The sequence below is a fragment of the Phyllopteryx taeniolatus genome, chromosome 13 (genome assembly GCF_024500385.1).
Source record: "Phyllopteryx taeniolatus isolate TA_2022b chromosome 13, UOR_Ptae_1.2, whole genome shotgun sequence".
In the NCBI taxonomy this organism is placed as follows: Eukaryota; Metazoa; Chordata; class Actinopteri; order Syngnathiformes; family Syngnathidae; genus Phyllopteryx; species Phyllopteryx taeniolatus.
The window spans coordinates 9,196,161-9,217,940 of NC_084514.1; the positions used below are offsets into that span (position 1 = coordinate 9,196,161).

At 42.3% G+C, this 21,780-nt stretch overlaps 1 protein-coding gene across 17 annotated transcripts in view; it reads right to left on the minus strand.

Moving 5' to 3' along the window:
- Positions 1-19,927, minus strand: part of stxbp5b (syntaxin binding protein 5b (tomosyn)) — a 34,645-nt gene extending 14,718 nt beyond the window's left edge. For 9 of the 17 annotated variants that reach the window (XM_061795219.1, XM_061795217.1, XM_061795210.1 and 6 more), the window contains exons 1-13: positions 19,423-19,926; positions 17,916-18,013; positions 12,158-12,239; positions 10,703-10,803; positions 9,516-9,650; positions 5,162-5,245; positions 2,697-2,908; positions 2,525-2,603; positions 1,700-1,854; positions 1,392-1,612; positions 1,255-1,322; positions 1,140-1,180; positions 281-501 (exon numbers count right to left, since the gene is read on the minus strand). In XM_061795219.1, the coding sequence (XP_061651203.1) occupies positions 281-501; positions 1,140-1,180; positions 1,255-1,322; positions 1,392-1,612; positions 1,700-1,854; positions 2,525-2,603; positions 2,697-2,908; positions 5,162-5,245; positions 9,516-9,650; positions 10,703-10,803; positions 12,158-12,239; positions 17,916-18,013; positions 19,423-19,563 (1,638 nt within the window). In that variant the 5' untranslated portion in view covers positions 19,564-19,926. Of the gene's footprint in view, positions 1-280; positions 502-1,139; positions 1,181-1,254; positions 1,323-1,391; positions 1,613-1,699; positions 1,855-2,524; positions 2,604-2,696; positions 2,909-5,161; positions 5,246-7,513; positions 7,578-9,515; positions 9,651-10,702; positions 10,804-12,157; positions 12,240-17,915; positions 18,014-19,422 lie in introns of those variants that run through there. The other 8 variants (XM_061795220.1, XM_061795218.1, XM_061795216.1 and 5 more) reach the window with 4 other exon arrangements.
- Positions 19,928-21,780: the final 1,853 nt, after the last annotated feature.

Genomic DNA, 21,780 nt, shown 5'->3' on the forward strand with positions numbered 1-21,780 from the left:
TGTCCAAGCCAGTTTGCAAATCCAAAATGGTACATAAATCGAGACAGTTTCTCTTCGAAAATGTTGTGTGTCACCCTATTTGTTCGTAAACCGAGTCGTTCGTAACCCGAGGTTACACTGCATTGCCAAAATTCCCCAGTTAAAATTCCTATGGAAATATATCAGAAATTTTCCACACTTTTGCAACCCTAAACGGATAATGCGATGGAATCGATTTTTCCAATTGCACATGTGACTTGTAACATGTTACACGTAATATTTTTTTTTTTTTTGCACTCACCTGCACATCGGCGGTGGTGACTTCCTGCTTGCTGAAGCGGTAGACAATGACATGCGCCGACACGCCGGCCACGCACAACATCCTGCTCTCGGGGCACCAGCACAGCGTCTGGATAGCAAAGGGGTCCTCGTCCACGATGTCCGTGTTGGCCTTCTCTTCCTTGCCGCGGGCCCTCTCGAACACCTTGGCTGTCTTCAACTTATACAGCACTTGAAGCATCACTGTGGCGGGAAGAAGTACATTGACGGGTTCCCATGGTAACAGTCACAGAAAGCAATGGAGTGTCCAACAAATGGAGGTGTTCAGTTCTCTTAGGTTGATGACCGCTTGAGGGAGGTGTTTATTTTTTGGAAGTTGATAACTACTGGAAGGAGGCATTTATTTGTCTTAAATTGATGGTTATCTGAGAGGCGCTAATTGGACGCCTCGTTCTTTAAATGGACACACTTGATGGTTGTTTAAAAGAAGCGTTTGTATTAAGTTAATGGTTCTTAGTGGAGGTGTTTATTTGTCTTGAGGTGGTGATTGCTTAAGTGAGCTGCTTTTGTCTTATTTTGATAGTTGTTTGAGGTTGGCGTTTACTTCTCTTAAGTTGATTGCTTCAGTTAGGAGTAAATGGTTGCTTGTGGGAAGTGTTTATTTGTCTTAACAGTTGAAGGTTGCTCGATATAGGCATTAGTCTTAAATTGCTGATTATTTGAGAGAGGTGTTTATTTTTCAAAAGTTGATTGCTTTAGGCAGGGGGTTTTGCCTTAAGTTAAGGATTGCTTAAGGGGGATGTTTATGCTAACCTGAGGACAGCATTTGCTGTATTTGTCTGAAACTGATGGTTGCTTGAGGGAGGGGTTTGTCTACTTACATGCAGAAGCGTCCCAAAACTTGATGGAGCCGTCGGCGTGTCTAATGGAGATGAAGCACAAATATTAATGAAGAAGATCAGATTTTTATGTAACAATTTATCAGTCATCACTCACCCAGTAATGACGATCTCTGGGTAACTTTGCGTCCCTTGGCCCCAGTTTCCCCCGCTGATGGGCCAATCCTAGACACATTAAATAAATCATTATTGTATGCTCTGTTATGCGAGGATAAGTCAAGACTGAGGGCCCACCTTCTTGCTGTAGCCTTGCCTCTTCTGTCGGCTGCCCACCGAGTAAAGTGCCGGAATGAGTTCGCCCGGGCAGTCGGCAAAGTACTCGCAGCAGGTCACGGGGGACTCATGGATGCTTAGTGGATAGGGGGTCTCGAATATCGGGTACCCAATCTGTCCGAGGTCAATGACGACTAAATCCCGCTCCAGGAGAACCACCACGGCATACGGCTCCTGAAAATCTAAAAACCAAAAGACCAGAAATGGAACTCTCCGATCCGTAGGCCATTTGAGCGATACTATCGCATGGTCAGTGACTTGAGGCTCACCGTTGGGATACGGCGTCTCGCACAGTGTAAGGAAATCCACGATAGGGAAGTCCATCTCCAGGACGGTGGTGCTCTTCCCGTGCATCACCGTCAGACATGCTCTCCGACCCACCGTGTCATAGGACAGACCGCCGGACAGAACCATAAACGGGTCCCTGGGTGGTGTTGGGGGGAAAATGTAACCCTCTTTTAATTTTTTATTTTAGAGCATTTTCTCTTTTGAGGTAGGCATTTAGCTGTTCAAAGGTGTTGGTTGCTTGAAGGAGGCATTCATTTGTCTTAAGTTGATTATTTTTGAAGCAGCATTTGTTTGTTTATTTGTTTTTGTTTTTTGAGTAATAGCCTGAGGGAGGTGTTTATCTGTCTCAAGTTAATGGTTGCTGCAGGGAGGTCGTTTTTTCTTGTTAAGTTGCCTGAGGGGGGGTATTTGTCGTGAGTTAATTTTTTTCTTGAGGGAGGCGTTTGTCATAAGTTGATGGTTGCTTGAGGAGAGCTTTTTTTCATCTCAAGGAGCTGATTGCTCAAGTGAGGCGTTTTATTTGTCTTAATTGATGGCTGCTTTACGGATGCATTTATTTGTCTTACACCGACTATTTTTAAGGGAGCGTTTGTCCAAAGTTGATGGTTGCTTGAGCGAGGCGATTATTTTTCTTAAATGGACAATTGCTTGAGAGTGCCGTTTATTGGACGCTCTTTTAACGGACTCTGCGACTCATGAGTCTCGCCAAGCTGTTGTGAGAGAATAACAGGAACTGTTTCTTTTCAGGACAGGATGTGGGAGACCGGTCGTGGCTAAGACAGGATGGGCGTGTAGGTGGCACTTACCCTGCCCGTGTGGTTTTGTACTCCACCTTCAGGATGGGCTTGCACGGCTCAGGCTTCTTGCCGTCCTTGGGCTGCTTTCCTGGTGTCAAATGGAGTTGTGAAAATTAATTCAGTGTTGGGCATCAGTGTGTTTATGTAATACAAATGCGCGTATGCGTTCAACAATTCCTACCATGCGGCGTGATGATCTGCGCCGGCTTGGCCGGGGTTCGTATGTTCCATGTGGTCAGAGTGCCGTCCGAGTGGCTGCAGACAAACTGTTTGCCCTCGTGGTGCCATGCGACCGAGTGGATGGCCTGGAAGCCACCAAAGAGTAAATAGCACAAGTGGGATCCTCCTCGATAGGACCGAGCCGGTATTGACAAACTCCTATTGTGACCAAAGCTATTTTTGTGGGAAAAAAAAATGACATGTCATTTGGAACGCCTGTGACCTGTGTCAATCATTACAGTCAATGCAGACTGCTACCTTGGTTTTGTGCTGGCTGCCATATCCCTGTCACTTGCGATCAAAAGCTACTGTGTGCGCGTGCGACTGTACGAGAGTTATATAACACAATTTAAAATTCATCTCATTCCACCTCCTGTGGTGTTTGTGCACAGGCGAGATTCTGACACTCTGTGGTGAGCGACAAAACTCACAAAACAATTGCAGGCAGTGGAGTTTGTGCACTGCCTCTCCCTTGCAGTTTGCCTCCACGCCCTGGCTGCAATCAAGCTAATGAAGAATAAAAAACATCGGGGATGTTATTCTGCCAAATAATTATTAAAGTATTTTACTTGGCAAGGCAATCTCAGCAGAAATTGCAGCATGGAAGCATATACCTTGGATCAAAATGTTCCAACTTGTGGATAAATCACAGCGATTGCAACATTTTTGGGAATGTTCAGTGATTGACTCCGCGACTGCCTTCCACCGGGCTCAAAACAATGTGAAAATGATTCCGCTCATGTCGTGTGTTTCTTTAACAGAAAATAAAATGATTAGTCACTTTAAAAAAATAAATGCCGCTACGGTGTCGGGAAAGTCACAAATCACATGACATCTTTATCATTACAACTGAATGTTTTACTATTTGTTTGACTGTTAACAGCTATTTGCTTATTTTTATACTTATTTTCTTCTTTTCTCTCGCTTGTGCAAACTCCAAGTTTATTAGCTTGCAGAGCTTTCCTGGTCATTGCATACATGCCTTTGTTTGAGCCCAGAACACATTATTTCTGTTTCCACTAAAGTTGTGCCTTGAGATGAGAGTTTCATTTGTTCCTTGAACACGCTTGTAACTCAAAACACTCGTATCTCAAATAATCTTTCCCCTTTGAAACGAATGGAAATACCATGACTGCATTCCGGTGTCCCCAATAAAACAAAACATTTTGGAATGTGTTTTGTTATTGAGAAAAATAGCAGACATAAAGGAATGACATTATTAAATACAATTACATAAAAAAGAAATTAAAATTTTTCCCTCACACTTTCTCCTTCACTGCATATTGTGCTGCTCTGCTGGTGCTCACCACCAGGGGGCAGTATAAGAGACATGCAGATATATTGTACTGGAGACTCATCTCCTCTCTCGGGTTCTCAGTACAGCAGTAATATTAACCATTCTTCGCAGAGTATAAAGAATATATGCCTGTGAGTTTTTGTTACATTATGTCTACATGCGTTGCTTCACCGTTTGTGTTCAAATACCCGTAGTTTAAAGGGTAATGACACCGCCACATAGATACTAATTGTTAGCCCGTGTCCCTACGGCATTACCCATTGTATATTAGCATTAAGGTAGCAGAAGTAATGTGTTTTTTTTAAATACACAACGTGCAATTATTTTTGTTTTAGGTGAATGTGGCAATAAACAGCTTGAAGCCACTTTTTTAAAGAATATTTATTAATCTGCAAAAATGCCGTTTGTTATAATGTGAGTTGAGTCACGTGACACTCTAAAGCTCTCTCATATCTCAAGATTGTGCTCACAAGTCAAAGCACAATAAATAAATTGGCCAATCGACAGCTTGTATCGAAAAACTAAGTCAGGTCACTCGTTGATCGTTGCCATATCTGGGCCTGTACAGCCCCTTTTGAGACTCTTTTTTTGATTAAGGGCTATACAGATAAACTTCACTTGAATCGTGTCTCAAGGCACCACTGTATTTCCGACGGAGAAAATTGGGGGCCGACTATATTGTTGGGAGTATGTATTGCATTTGACTTTTGAGGTTCCACTACATATGTATTGGAGATTCTTATAATTGAGCACATAAAATATGTTATATTCTTGAAACACATTACAGTTCCATAACAGCAGAAGAAGGAGACCACCCACATATTGGGTGCAAATCTACTATTCAGTCAGAAAACTGGTAAAACACATTTTGGATCATTTTTAGGCATGTGTATGAATGTCATATGTCTCCAACTTAACTGGAATGCTTTTGCTACTTGCGTCAGCCAAACCTAATCAAAGCTGCTCTTGCCTGGCTAATCCACTTAAAAAGTGTCACCAAAAGTGACTCTCACAATCTTCATCACAAGTGCTGTCTTGTATTTCTGGTTTCGATGCAGCATTATGCAACACCGCTGAGGCGGAAGATTAAGAAGCGAGTGTGGAGGAACACAACAACAACAAGGCCTTACCTCATCATAATTGTAGCGATAGTCAGCTTTTTTGGACTTGAGGTCCCACAACACCACCACGCCACACTCAAATCCAATGAGGAGCTGTGGTGACAAGAAAGACACAACTTGCGTCGTACCATTCAGCTTGGCACAGTCAGCTACTAATTTGAATCCTAAAATGACGCAGTTTGGGATTCATTAAGAGGGGAAAGAGAACGTCCTGCTTTTATGTCATGTTGTTTTCGTCCACAAGGACAGTTTAAGGTCCAAAAGTATGAGCTACACTTGACCAAAAGCACTGATATTATGGCCATATTTTGAGTTAAAATTGCTTTATTTGGTGAATGGGTATCTTTGTGCTGAGAAGGACATGAGACATTGACAAAAGACAGATGAACAGGCCCTTGTATCCTGATATTTTTTATGGCAAATTGTTAAATTGATCAAACATTGACGCTATGCTCTGCCCACATTAGATGGCGGAGGCTGTTTTTTTTTTTCTGAATGCGCGTTTTAATTTTATTTTTTACAATACAGTGTTTATTTCATCATATTCATTGATGAAATGTGTAGTGGCCAGCATCTGAAGAGTCTTGGTGGCCTGACACAGTGCCGTACTGACCCCGGGCGACCATTAAGAGTCGGACGATGGCTTTCTTTTGAATATCCGGAACAATCAGTGTTACTGGTAAGGCTGCAACGAGTAAAATGGTTGATTTTTTTCTGCCAACGAGTAAAATGGTTGATTTTTTTCTGCCTCGGTGATGTTTTATTTATTTATTTATTTATTTTTTAACTCATTCACTGCCAGACCTCCCAGTTTGATGCTATTAGTATATACAGTAGCTGCCTGTTAATGGCAGGAAAGAGTTCAATTGTGAAGCAGACGGACTGGCGCAAAGTGGTTACGGTATTAGCGCAAGTGACGGTGGCGGAAGCGGAGCGTACCGGTTTTGATTCAAAAAGCGCAAAATAAATGACCACTACGCGGCAGCTTGCAAGCCGCCATTAAACACAGCAAAAGAAGAAGACGGCGACGACATCAGACAAGACAAATGCGAGAAGATAAAATTCCAAAAGTGTGGGATCATTTCAGACTGAGTAGAAAGGCGAACACTAGTATTGCGACATCTCTCAAGCAAGACACACAATGTGGCGGAAAAGCCAAGATAAACGTCGCACAAATCAGTGAGTTTAATGTTAATGCGACATACTAGCATAACGTTAGCCCTGCAGAGAGCTAAGGTTTCTATTAATTACCGTTAAATTTGTGTCCAGTTTATTACGATGGTGATAAGTAGAGTATGTGTGAGACTATAACGTGACTTCATTCAGGGTGCTTGCTTGTCAAGGAACAGTTTTGCTCAGTGAATTAAGCACTGTGAGACATGGCCAGTGTACTAGCATTGTATTTGCCAGCGGCTACATTTTGAATCAAGTACTGAAAAAAAATTCCTGCGAGTGGCAAAGTTTTTCCCAAAAATATATCAAGTTAAAATGTGCGTTTCCTATCGACGCGTCTTCATTTTCCTTTCAGTTTAGTGAGTCTGGTCTAAACTCTTAAATGCAGAGCTACGGACCTACTGTATTACGATGTCACATCCTAAATTGCTCCCTGCTCAAATGGAGTTGCACAACAGGCTCCTTATGCCTTTTTTAATGAATAAATTCTTTTTTATGCTTACAAGAAATGCTAAGTTTAAACTGAAATTTAAATGCGTTTTATTTATTTGTATTTGTTTGAAATTGCCTCACTGAAAATATTTCTACACCAGAAAATAGTTTGCAGCTCAATGTGAATTTATGAAAATAAAACAGCTGATTATCTCAAAAAATAATTTGGTCATTCATTGTTTTTTTGTGTGAAATTGCTTATTTTTTCGTGTGTATTCATAATTGCTATTGAACTAAGTAAAAATATAATTTATCCAAAAACGTTATACAAATTTTAGTAGGATAGTCGAACACGACAATATTCCATAGCTGCAGCCATAGTTACGTGCGTAACGATTTCGTAACAAAATAAGAATGATCCGTAATATTTGCCACTTCTGCTGTAGGGATATAAAGGTGGCGTGTAGCTTAAAGAGTTTAGGAAAGGTTGCTCCAGATCATGCTAGAAGTGAACAGAGGTCTTGAAAATGGAGCAAAATAAATTGCATTTTCCTCCTCAAAATTACCAAGGATATTAATGGTTCTGAAATGCAAAAAAATAAACATCATTAATTAATAAAACTTTGTAACAACTTCTGTCACTTTCTTGTCTCCTTCCCCTTCAAAAATACCCATTCCCAAAATAAAAATTCCCATGGGCCATTCTGTGAATCTTTTGTGGTCTGAGTTACGTGTCAGGTGAACAGCAGGTGTTACCTTTCCTTCGTCCATGGGGTTATCACTGATGTGAACTACTGGCCCTGGGTGTGTCTTGGTGGATCTGTGCAGGGGTTAAAAGGGAGGAAAGAAAAACAGGCGTCTACGGTTAGCTGTCGTTGCATTCTACCCATTAGCATGCAGCTAACACAATATTAAAAGGGAGTACCGTAACTGTGTTTGGACAAGAAACCCTAGTATTCACATGCGGTTGTTAGTATTGTTACCCTTAGGGAGGAAAAAAAATAAAATCTTTAGTCTCATTTGGGAAAGAAGAGTGTCTCAGAGAAGAAAAGAAAAGTGAGGGAGGGAGGACAGGGTCACATGAGGGTCAAGGAGAGATTATAGAGTGCAGAGACTGCATCACCGTGGCAACAGAGAGAGGAAAGAAGTGTGTGTTTGGTCTAAAAGAAAAGTGTCGCCGCCTGCGAGTGAGGTGATCTGGCTTGGCCAGCTCATGATCTCATTGCTGCTGATGAGTCGATACAGCAGCAGTGAGGAGGGAAGGGGGGCGAGGGGGAAGGATGTCCAACAGTAACTCCACTCAGTAATCATCACAACGTGGCACACCATACATTTGAAGTAAATAGAAATATAGTGAACGCCCCCGTTATTGGTGGAAATCTGCGATAGACCTTTTTTTTTTTTTTTACAAACTCAAATTCCTTAGTAGTATTACTAATAACTTAGATTGTACTTTTTAAAGGGCAATATTCTTTAGTTCTCGCTCTCAGTTCTCCAAATAAGAAGAAAAGCGTGCTTGCTTCAAAATGTTTATTTGTCACTCCAAGTTCAAGTGGACTGTAAAACTGACACAAAAGACAAAAGAGAATTAAACGCAGAATATTTAGTCACCAAAATGTTCAACCAAACCATATGTTGCTAACCAAAGTCTGTGAGCTGAATGCTAAGATACAATGTTAAATGCCAGAGACGGACGAATGGAAATTGCATATAAACCTTCAAACAACTGCTACTTGAAAACACACGGAGCAGCAACACATACAAACAGAGGATACAACATTACCCACAGGCATATATTTTCCCTGCTCTGGGAATGATGAGTATTACTGGAGTTATTTGGGGACCTTCTCTGCCTCTTCTTCTTCTACAATGCTGCATGTCACCCAGTAGACCTCAGCGCTGCCCAGCATGTTACGGCACAACGTGCTACTACAGCAAAAGCGCGCAACTCTAAATTAAGACTTGCCTGTACCGTAGACAGTACTGTAAATATCCCTGATTAAAAAAATAATCTTTTAAAAATCAGCGCCTGCGATATAGCACAGGTGCAAAGGATGAGCCGGGATGTAGCAGGGGTTCACTGTAGTGCATCACAACATACGGGAGGAGGAGGTGGGGGGGGGGTCCTCAAGTTTACGACAGGGTTCAAGTCGTATCTCACCGTAGCTAGCTAGTCTGTAAGGGGCTGGCTTCCTGGTATCATATGAGCAATACACGTCATTAAATATCAATTGAACACGCAAATTAATCTCATCAGGCAGATGCTAACATAAGTAGCATTTAGCTGAAAGCATTATGGCTGTTATAGAAATGAGCTGCATATGGTTTCCCTCTATCCTTTACAACTTGTGAGATGTCTTCAAAGAGTGAGTCGTTTTACTTTATTTTAGTGGTTCACCTAATTTCAGACTTCTACTTAAAACACTGAGTTAGGTCAAAGGTTTTACAACGACGACAATTTGATCCTGGGACAAATGAATGCACTTTATTTCCTGTTTTGAAATGAGAACAAATTGGAAGTCGAACAGCGTCGCTGAGCGCATTATACAGACAAGTGGTGAGGCGCTTAAATCGTAATGAAAAGAATGAGGAAGTTAAAAGCGGTACTCATTTATCTGTGTCAGCTTAAATATGTTATATTTTTTGGGTCACTGATGTAACTCCTTTTTGCAGTCACATGACAATTTACGCTAAAATGTCACCGACCGGAGGGGGAGCAAAAAGGGAAGGGAGGTAGGAGACGGGTAGGAGGACTCACAGTTCGATGGCTTTGTTCCACATGATGACGTAGCCTGAGAGGGTGAAGGACTCCACGTTGACGATGTGGATGTTGCCTCTTTCCGTGCCAATGTAAAGCCACTTGCTTTGGAAGGGCAGATGGCAGTACGTGATTCTGCAGGAGGACATCAAGATGAAGATGTTGTAGTAAATCTCACTTATGCATTTCCACTGCACAGTACCAGTCGGTTTGTCATTTCCAAGTTGGACTGCAGGAAACTGAAAACCATGCACCTGTCAGAAAACGACTGAGAATGAGGCTCTCCCGTTATTACTGCTAGTTGTAAGGGGTCCAAGATTTATCCTAAAAGGGAGTGAGGGCAACCGCAGCAAAGTGGGGACTTATGGAGTGATTCAAGGTCTAGAGCTAGCATGTGTTTTTAAATGTTGTGGTGATAATGTTTCAGTTTGGTGAGGAGATAAATTTGATCTAAACGGGGACTGAGGGCACCAAGAAAAAAAATGGAAAACTGCAGCCAAGTGGAGACGGTGGAGTAAAACACTGCAGGTAAAATCAGTACCTGACCAGGTAGTAGAAATAGTAGCTGATAGTACTGACATTGCCCTAGGGACTGACGGCAATATGCATATCGCATCCGTTTTTTTGTTGTTGTTTTTTTTTAAATCTAACGGCCGATAAGAGATCAATTTAAAAATGGGTAAACTTCAGGGAACTATTTATTTATTTCAATTTAAGTTAACTTTATAAGATATGCTGCTGACTCTGGGAAGCCCCTGCACTTTTTCTTTTACCTTAAAAAGATGCCAAACACTCAATTTCTCCAGAACCCATCACCCAATTTCCAAAGTTCCTGCTGTATTGTACTCAGGTTGAAGTGGTGATTCCAACCAGATGCAACTTTTGACAGACTGCCATGTTTGGGAAATCTAGTCATAAGAGTCAGAATTTCTTGGCAAAAAGCTAATTCTATCAAGTTCAGGTCATACAATTTGAAAAAGTCAGGGTTTTCCTATTGTTACAAAAGCGCGGACAAAAGAGACAATGTTGCTGCCCGTTATTGGACTATTAGGGACAGCAACTGGCTAAGATTTAATTTCAAAGGCCTCGCTCCGGTTCACACTAATGAAGCGGCTATATATAGGCCAGTGATGGACAGGATATATGGGCGTGAATACTGTTGTCTTCACATACAAGTCTTACTGTACCTCTCCCTGTTGAACTTGAGCGAATGCAGGATGGCGGGGATCTTTTGCCTCAGGTTCCACAGGTGGATGCTGTCATCAGCTAAGGCACTCACTAGCGCCCCCTGAGAAAAGAAAGAGCAGAATTTCAATCCCACGACGGTGCTACGGGGCAGGGCTATAAGAGGGCACTGGCCAAGCATGTAGCTTGCAAAACTAGCATGATTGCTTAAAAAATATTTATAATGATAATGATAAAATTGACGTCTTCATTGTTAGCCGTGCAAGAGGAGGGCATACTGTCATTTTCTGTGGAAGGCCAAGAACATACTCCTAATAATTGGCTATCAATGCTCAACCGTTTGAGTGCTTGAAAGATTAAAGCGCCACAACACATGACATTTAGTAGTAGCATTAATTAAGCTAGCGACACGAAAGGCTAAACTTTGTGGCTGTTTTGAATACACAAGGAGTAATTCCCTTCGTTTATGTTTATTAGTTACTTTCGTAAAGAATATATGCTTGCGATGATTGTTTTCTAATCTTTCTACGTGTTGCTCCAACGGTTGTGTTCAAATATCCGTTGCTTCTAAAACCGCCACCATCGATGCTAACCGTTAGCATATCAATGGCGTTTTGCATTGTTGGCTTACGTTAAGCTAATGGGACTTTCCTGAGGCAAAACTATGTGGTAGTTTTCAATACACCAGGCGTAATTAATTATCTTTATGTTTAGTTTGAGAGTAAGCGTTAACTGGGAGTGGTAATAAACAGCTTGAAGCCTCCTTTTTGATGAATTGTATCTGCCAAACTGGTGCTTGTTGTGAAATGAGCTGAGTCACTGCAACCATAGGGCGCACTGTACTTCTTTTTGCAAGTACAGATCTCGCGCCTGTGTGACGGCACCCTCTGACCTCTGCATGACCTATGTTTCTTATCTTTGGTATGTATGATTATTCTTACGCTGTTTTACTCTTACTTTTTCCCGTGACCTTTCAAAGATCAACAGGTGCACATTTCTGCAGAACATGTGCCAATGTGACAGAAAACACGGACAGTTTTCAGGACTGTTTCATTCTCCCCAATGAACACCGTCACCGACTTGGACTCATTTACTGTTTCGAGATTTCCCCATGACTCTTCAAAGACCAACAGGTGCATGTTCCTGCAGGAACCTGTGCAAATGTAGTGGAAACACAAACAGTTCTCGAGACCGTTTCAAATAACCTCTTGAACACTGTTACCACCGTCCTATTAAAATACACGCAATTGTGGCATGTAGTTTCGCAGTTTGAAGATTCCCAACATTACCACCATTTTAGTAGACATGGGTCAAAAGCCAAAATTTCCACGTAAAAGAATGACCTTTAGTTTTTTGTTTTTTTTTTATATATAGCTATTAAATGTCGTAACCGGTCAAATTTGACCACAACAGTATGTAAGTGTTTAAAAAAAAAATAAAATAAAAAAACTTCAAACCTCGTTGATGAGGAACTGTAGCTGGATGACGGCGGCGCCACTGTCATGTTGACAATAGCACTCCACACCTGCACGGCCGAAGCTGCGGGTCGACTCAGTTAAGGGAAAAACACCCATGGACAGACAGCGTGGACACACACAAGGACTGATGCGGTTATTCATTTATTTAACCTTTATAACTTGTCGGACAATTCTTGTTTGTTGATGACGTTTCATTTTTAATCCAAAAGGTTTTTTCAGTTCTAAATCTAAAGAGCTCCTAAGAGGCACTCTTTCTGTTGAATGAGGAGATCGTTGTATTGAGGGGAGAGATGTCAGGACATTCTTGCAGACGATGGGTCACGCCTCAAACCACCTCTTCTGTTTCGAGACGGCTTTTCTTGTTTAACAAAAATGGCTTCTTTTACACCTCTTTCAACCCAGCGGTCCTCACTATCCAGAATTTGGACGTTGTTGTCCTCAAAGGAATGTCCCTTCTTCTTAAGATGCAAATGAACTGCTGATTCTGGACCCAAATAAGCCTCCTGTCGATGCTGCGCCATGCGCCTGTGCAGTGGCTACTTATTCTCTCCAATGTAGAGGTCATTGTACTCCTCACTGCACTGCGTACGCAACACAGCTGCGTTTGCTTCTCGGGATTTTGTCCTTGGGGCGAACCAGCTTTTGTCTGAGGTGTTAGTGGGTTTGGAGAAAAGCCTTCTGCGTTTCTCTGACAAACCAACCACGTCAAGGACCACCACATTCCACCTCCTGTTTCTGTCTTCAGGCTCAGGTGTAGTGGCTCTTCTTCTCTTGGCGTATTTGACAAAGGCCCACTTTGGATACCTCCGATTAGTAAGTGATGTGAGTCTACTCCTTCTGTCTTCCGTTGTCAGTGGTGGGGATTTTCTCTGCTCAGTCATCCAGGGTTCTGATAACCCCTAGCTTGTGTCAAAGAGAAGGTACTGGTCTGTGTGGGTACGTTTTTTTGTTTTTTTGTTTTTTACAACTTTCTTTAGACTAGTTACAATGTGGGTGGTCCAGTCTCATGCGAATGAACCCCTGCTCACCCCGCCTCCCCTCTACCGCTTGGGGCCAACGCCGAATACGGCTTTTGCTACCATGCCAACTGTTGGGGGCTGTATTATGTAAATTTGTCATTTTGTGACATCAGTCCGGCGAAATACACCTAACTGAATACTTTGTCAGTGTCAATCAAAAAGTGAGTATTTTTATGCATAATGGCAGAATTTCTGTGTTTCACTGCAGAATTTCATCTCACTTTGATCACTAACCGAGTGGTACCCAGAGAACTGTCCGCTATGCAAACAAATTGACCGGTTGCGCTATAAATAAAACAAGTGGGGGAGGAAGCGGGGGGGGGGGGCTCCCCCTCTGTCTTGTTTACCGTCGTGATTTACACTAAAACTCTTGCTCAGCTCGGTCTCGACGACACCCATCTGCTCGTACGGTCCGTTCCTGCGACTGTTTCTGTGCCGTCTGCCTGCTTTGGATTTGGAGAGGAAAAGAGAAAAGAAGAAGCAGAAGGAAGGGGAGGCAGCATGGACACCTGGACTAATTAGGTCCCGGCAAAGAAGAAAAAATAAAAACTCCTTCTGCAAACAGCACAGGAGGAGACGCTCCAGACAAACAAGCTGCTACTGCTGAAGGAACCAGACAACACATCCGCGACGCCATCCTGCCTTTGAAAAGTCTCGATGGGACTCGGATCAAACAACAGTTTAAACAAACTGAGGCGGGGTCGATTAAGGACTCCAGAGTGGCCTGTCACACAGAGATACTGACAAACTTCCTGAACAGAAGAGGCATTTACGTACTCGTCTTTAACACAAAACAGCAAAGGCGGTAGGTATATTGCCACATCTGTGTGTCCTTTCTCACAGCATCCCACAAACAACGATTAAACAAACAAAAGTCCAGGTTCTTTGGGGACTCGAATGTAGCCTCTTCACACAGAGATACCACAAAACTGTTGTCACAAAAGATCACACATTTATCCACCTGTCTTCTACATAGAGTCCAGCAAAGGCGGGATATTGCCAGAACTGTGTGCACTTCCACAGAGTGACAAGGCATCCTGCAATCAAAGATTCAAACAAACTGAGGCGAGGTTCCCTAAGGACTCATCTGTAGCCTCTTTCTCACAGAGAAAGGGCACAAAACTGCCCTAACACAAGACGCAGCATTTATTTGCCTTTTTCGCAGAACCCATCGAAGGAGGATATTGTTGCAATTGTGTGCACTTTCACACAGTGACAAGGTGACCCACGATACAAGATTAAACAAACTGATGCGAGGTACTTGAAGGACTCCGCAGTAGCTTATTTCACAAAGAGATGCAATTTATACAGGACAGCAACTCGAAAGGAGGGTGTAAAAATGGCTGCTTTTACAGGCAGCGAAGAAGGGGCTCATGGGAATCACCTGTTAATGAGAGATCAGAAGCTGCTGGCTGCAAAGTGAACTCGAGGTCACCCCAACGTCACCTTACTGGACGGTTACAGCTATGAGGCTAATTCATGTGCAGCGCTACTTCTGAATCATAATTATTAGTGGCTATGATGTCTCAATATGCCCCCAAAATCCAGAAAGAAACTTTTGATCTTGAACTTTTCTGACACGAAAAGATAAACTGTTATAAAACATTAGACGTATTTTTATTTTTTACATTATTTTGTTTGTTTGAGAATATGTTTCATTTATTATGGAGCAATGCTGGCAGTTTATGTTTCATTATAAATATGAAATCTGGTCCTGCTTACGCAAAAGGAAAGCACTTAAGAGCATATAATAATAAATAATCGTTCGCAATGGTTTCCATTGATTGCTTTCTTCGTACATACCTCAAATTAATTAGTCGGTGCAACTAATTTGTCCCGCCGAGCCTGCATTTCCTCATTTAATTTTTTTAAATAAACTATATGAATTTTTTTTTTTTAATTATATATTTTATTTTGAAAATATGAAATTGTTTGCCGGCACGGTAACCAACTGATTAGCAAATCTGCCTCACAGTTCTGGGGACCGGGGTTCAAATCCCGGCCCCCGCCTGTGTGGAGTTTGCATGTTCTCCCCGTGCCTGCGTGGGTTTTCTCCGGGCACTCGGGTTTCTTCCCACCTCGCAAAACATGCGTGGTAGGTTGATTGAAGACTCTAAATTGCCAATAAGTGTGAATGTTGTTTGTTTGTGTGTGCCCTGCGATTGGCTGGCGACCGGTTCAGGGTGTACCCCGCCTCCCGCCCGAAGATAGCTGGGATAGGCTCCAGCACACCCGCAACCCTTAAGAGGATAAGCGGTAAAGAAAATGGATGGCTGGATGAAATTGGTTTATTTTTTAAATAGTTTAAATGTTTTATTTGTTTTTAACTTCAGTTTGACTCAACGTAAGTTGTAATGTAACTAATGTAATTTCCAAAATCCAGGCAAAAATCCTTAAAAGACATGCTCCCACCATCTGCAGTTCAATAAACACACCAGGACTAGCCTGTGTGGTCTTCTTTTTATCTTTTGTTCCTTTAAACAAGTTTTTTTTCTTTTTTCTTTTGCTGGTTAGCGTTGTTGACTTCCTGCAGAGTTGTTTGTCACAAGCAAAGCTGCTGACGTTGAAATTCTTAGGCAAAACCCTCGAGGGGTAGGAAACGTTTGACAGAGTTGTTTTTTTTCCCCCCACCAGCAGTGTACAGTTTGACTCATTGCCGCAATTTGTGAAGAGGCAAACGCTTTGGGAATCCATTTCCGTGCCGATGCGACGTTACGTTTGCAAATGGGGAAGCCTCGGTGACGCAAACGCCATTAATTGGCTTTTTTTTTTTTTTTTAATGAGGGGGAAAGATGGGATTTCAAGCTCGGGCGGGGTAAAAGAATGCAATCCTATGCTCTCCTTTTATAGGCACTAACATTAACAGAGTGTTGTGATAAGAATAGACCACACGTACAATGAAAGCCCGCTAGATGGCGTGTCACCTTTTTAAGCGATCATTTTCATGTTTGTTTTTTTTTGCAGTTTATATACAGTACCGGTAAGTCTGAATTTAGAGTGTCGTGTAAACGGCGTTGTGCCGTAACATGCCCGGCAGCACTGAGGTCTACTGGATGTACAGTAGATATGGCACAATTAAGAGAAGAAAAAAAGCAGAGAGGCATCCCGACTAAGCAAAAAGAATACAGTGTAAGCCTGTGAATAATGCTGCACTGTATGTTTTGGTTCAACATATCAATGTTTAGCTCTCTTTTTCATGTATGTGACGATGCAGTGTGTGTTTAAGTAGCAGTTGCTTGAAGGTTTAAAATCAGCCTAACATCTATGCTAATTTCCATTTGCCCGTCTATGGTGTTTTGCATTATACGTTAGCGTTTAGCAATTTGACTTCTGTTAATATATAGTTTGGGTGAACATTTTGTTCCTTTAATACACATTATTTAATTGTCTTTCGACTTTTGTGCCAGTTTTACAGCTCAGTGTCAAACATCTTGAAGATTAACGACGCGTGTGCACAGACACTAATCCTTACAGTATTTTCTATACAATTTATGTTTGCATTTTTATGTGTTCAAATACATTTACAACATGTTGAAAAACGTGTGTTTTAATAAGTTTAAATGTGTTTCAATTTTTTCTTTTATAAAAAGTGATCTCTCCTATTTTCACAGACAGAGGGTCTGAAAACGTATCCCCCGTGATATATTGGAGCTCATTCGGCCACCAAGCGCTCCTGTTGCTCAAACCATATTGAAATTGTTGCCCCCTCGCCGTAAAAGGTCAACATTTAAGGCAGCGTGCACCAAATTAAAACACTGTCACAGAGGACACATCTCGTAAAAAGTCGACATTTATTGCGTGTCGACACCTCATTGAGCTCACGCCCGCCGAGCTGCGACGGCCTTTTCCGAACTCCAAAAGCGGCGAGGGCCGTGAGGGAGCAATCGATGCGGCTTGTCTTTTGATAAATGGACCAATTGCCTGAGTGACAGTAATCCCATCGGCTCCACCTCGCACATTAGGCCCGCACGGAAGCTTGAGCCGCGGGTGTAAACACAACAGTCTCTTAATCAGGGCACATCAGCTGACATGTCTGAATGACATCAACATACCACCTCCAAACCAAAAGAATCAGTTTCTTTGCCTTAGCAACCTTTCCTAAAGGACCTACCATGTTTCCAAGGAGGATTTAACACTAGTTCTCAGGTCTGTAACACTTGTCAAAATACCCCAAGGATCACAATTTATGCCCGTTTTTTTTTTTTTTTTTAAGCCTCGCTGAAATTACCCTGGGTAGTACATCAGACGAGTGGTCAGTACATCCGCCGCAAAGTTCTAAGGCTCAGGGTTCGAATCCCGGCTCCGGCCTTCCTGTGTGGAGTTTGCATGTTATCCCCGTCTTTGTGTGGGTTTTCTCCGGGTATTCCAGCTTCCTCCCACATTGTAAAAACATGGATACAGGTCTCAATTAATTACAATCTTCATTTTAATTGATTGAGATGACATACCTAACTATTTTGTGGAATAAAAGCCTGCAGATGACTATAAATCTGATTTATTAGCTAGAAAATGCAATAGGGACATACCCTGAAGCCTCACACAGTTTCACTACAAATTTGAGAACAATGCATGAAAGGTCTACATCTGAGGGGAGAGCCCTTTTTATGCTACTTGTACCACAAAAGTGTCAGGTTCACTCGCTTTGTGTGAAAAAAAAACAAATAAAAAAATATATATATTTTTTTAAATAAATAAATAAATATTTTAAAAAAGGATACAGCCTCAAAGCTCCGTTCAGCGTCCCGACAGCCAAAATCTTCTGCACAGGGTCGAAGGCCATGGAGGACGGCCGATGCGGGAAACCATGACGCACGGTCTAGGAGAGGAGAGACAAAGCGCAAGTCTAATCAGAGTCAGCAGACAAAAAAAGCATTCACGCTCACATTCATACCTATGGATGAGTCCTCAATGAACCTAACATGCATGTTTTCGAAATTTGTCGGTGTAACCCCATGCAAGCACAGGGGAGAACATGCAAAACTCCATACAAAAAAGCGTGAAACTCCAAACCAGAACCTCAGAACTGTGAGAGTGGGGCAGACGTGTTAACCACTAGAGCACTGTTACGTCGCCGCCGTAGGAACAGAGCTGTCGTGAACTGAGGGGAACCCTGTTAATGACTCAAAATACACTTCCAAAAACCACAAAAGTTCAGTGAGGGCAAGAAGTGGAAGGTTTTAGATTTGTCAAGTCAATATCCAGACTTTAACCCTGCAGAAAAGGAACTTCAGTACCCCCCACCCAACAACAAAAAACACATGGCCTACACCCTGGATTGGTCCCAAGCCAATCGCAGGAAAAACAATCATTCACACTAAAATTCAAACCTATGAACAATTTAGAGACGGAGTACCTGGAGAAAACAAGCGCGAGGAGAACAAGCAATTGAATCCTGAGCCTAAGAACTGGGCGGCACGGTGGCCGACTGGTTAGAGCGTCAGCCTCACAGTTCTGAGGTGCGGGGTTCAATCCCCGTCCCCGCCTGTGTGGAGTTTGCATGTTCTCCCCGTGCCTGCGTGGGTTTTCTCCGGGCACTCCGGTTTCCTCCCACATCCCAAAAACATGCATTAATTGGAGACTCTAAATTGCCCGTAGGGATGACTGTGAGTGCGAATGGTTGTTTGTTTCGATGTGCCCTGTGATTGGCTGGCAACCAGTTCAGGGTGTACCCCGCCTCCTGCCTGATGACAGCTGGGATAGGCTCCAGCACGCCCGCGACCCTAGTGAGGAGAAGCGGCTCAGAAAATGGATGGATGGATGGAGCCTAAGAACTGTGAGGCAGATGTGGTAAACACTAGTCCACTGCACAACTGAAAAGCCATTTCATAATGAAATTTGCTGCAAAATAAGAACAATAATTAATAAAGAGAATGGCATGTACTGTCATGAGGTAAAGTGGATTAAAAAAAAAGTCCACTACTCTTCCTGTCCCCACACCTCACATGACCACCACCACCAAGGTAGCGTCATGTCGACTTTCACCCATGGGAACATGAAGGACCGCAACTCGGCTTATCGAGCCGACGAGCCAGCCCCGCAGGCTAGCCGGAGCTGAAAAAAGTGAGCCGGGGGCGGAAAGTCAGTGCGGCGCAAACACACTCTTTGGCAGCCAGCCATCACACACGAACGCGAACGTACAAGCGAGACATAAGTTCATTTGAGAGTGCAAATGCCCCCACTCGGAGGCTACTGTCACTCCGGGACAAGGAGGGAGAAATACGGCACCTTGCAAAGCTGGAAATGCTCCGACTGCAGGCTCTCCGGGACGGCGTCGTTCTCCTTGGCGGCCCCAGTCTGCGCGGCCGACGAGGAAGAGGAGACCGCCGTCAAGCCGTCCAGCACCTTGCGAATGTTGAATTTCTTCATTTTCTTTGGTGGCGGACTAGGAGGTGGAGGGTGAAGTGGTGGGCAGCCGCGCAGCGCCGCAGCGAGCGAGCCGAGCTGCCGTCAATTGGCGTGCCGAGGGAGGGGAGGGTTTAGCCAGACAGGAAGGTAGGTGGTTAGCCGCTAGCTGGTTAGCTCGACTAACGCACACTTTTTAACGGCGTTCCGCGTCCATCTCGCGGGCCGCACGGGGTGTCGCGCAACGTCATCGAACGGAAGATGCGCAGCGTCAATCCGGCATTTACGTTGGCGGCGTTCGAACGAGAGGCGACTAGCCGAGCTGCCGTTGCCCCTTCCGTCAGCCCGTTTCTCACTGCTCCTCCCCTTCACCCTCCCAGTAGCGCCGAGGAAGGAAGGAAGCTAGCTGATAGCCGCTAGCTGCTAACAGGCTACGGAAACGCGACGGGCTAAGGCGAGGACCTGGGTGTGCAAGAGCCGTCGTGCGAGCCAATCTAATAATAATAATAATAATAATAATAAATAATAATAATAAAACAATAAAAATGGTAATAATAATATAATAGGTGTGATAATAATTTTAACATTTGTATTAGTTTAATAATAATTGTGTCAATAATAATGATATAAATAGTAGTGATAGTAATAATAATAATGTAGTTGGAGTTATTACTACTAATGTAACAATAATGTAATAATTATACCTGTATAATAATTTTTAAAATTATAATAGTGGTGATACTAATAGTAATAATAAGAAGAATAACAATTATTATTGTTATTATTAATATAATACAAACAATGATATCAATAATGGTGGCGAAACTACTACTAATCATGATAAAAACAATTACAATTTATAATAGTGTTGGTAATAATAATGGTGATGATAATAAACAATATTAGTGAGGGCAATACTTGGTAATACTGATGTTAATGCTGTGCATGTTTATTATTGCATTTTGCAATGTAGAACTGTACTGGACTGCACCTAAACCGGTTTCTGATTCTGTTTATCTACAAACCACCCCGAAATGAGCATTATTATCTTTCGAAAGGCACTTTTTTTTTTTTTTTTTTTTTTGATGCAGCTCTTTCAAAGCACAGTGGCATGGCGGTGAGCACATTATTAGGAAGTTGAACTTGTTGTCAACACAGGCCACATGTGAGTGGAGGAACTTGAAATGTGGTGGCAAGCGTAAAACTTCCTGCAAGAATCAAAACAACGCGTTGCACTTCCATCCTTAGAACATGAACATACGAGTTACGTCACTTCAGTTCTCGCGTATTATTATGATCTTTTCAGGTGAAATTCGACACGAGGGGCCCGTCTTTTAAACGCGGCGTGTGAAAATAGGCCGCATTTCCTCGTTGAACTCAAAGCAGGCTGATTTACTTCCAAAACAGGAAAATCTGGTCAGATGTATGTCTGTTAAATAGGGTGTTATTTTGAGATAACCTACATTGTCACTTCCTGGCATAATTAGATGGCAACACCCTATCTAACTACAGTTACCTATCTACATATCAATCTGTCTAGATATTTATTTTCATATCTATCTAGCTTTATATCTATTTATCTAGCTCCATATCTAGCTAGCTATCTAATTATCTACAGTGTATATAAAAAGTCTACACACCCCTGTTCAAATACCAGGTTTTTGCGATTAAAACAAAAATGAGAGCAAGATAAATCGTTACACCTGTACAACTCAAATGAAAAAGAAACTGACGTCTTTTCGAGAGGGGAAGTAAAACAACTGAAATAATGTGGTTGCACAAGTGTGCACACCCTCTAATAACTAGGGCTGTGGCTATGTTCACACTGAGCCAATCACATTCAAACTCATGTTAAATGGGAGTCCGCACACAACTGCTACAATATGAAGTGCCTCTGATTAACACCAAATAAGAGTCTGTCAGCTCTAGTAGACTAGACAGTTGTGTGTTTTTACTTCCCCTTAATGTAATATATATATTTTTCAATTGAGTTGTACAGGTTAAATCCACTGTATACTGGATTTTACTTTTGTGTTAAGTGTTGTTTTATCATAAAAGTATATACTTGGTTGTACACATGTGGACAAAAGTGTTTTTGGTACCCTTTTCGTTACAGAGATGATCACTGACATAACCAGAAACTTGAGAGGAACATCACACCTATTGTGAAACACAGAGGAGGCTCATTAATGTTAACTGGATTTTTAGAATAATTACTTTTCACAAAATTCCATTTTATTA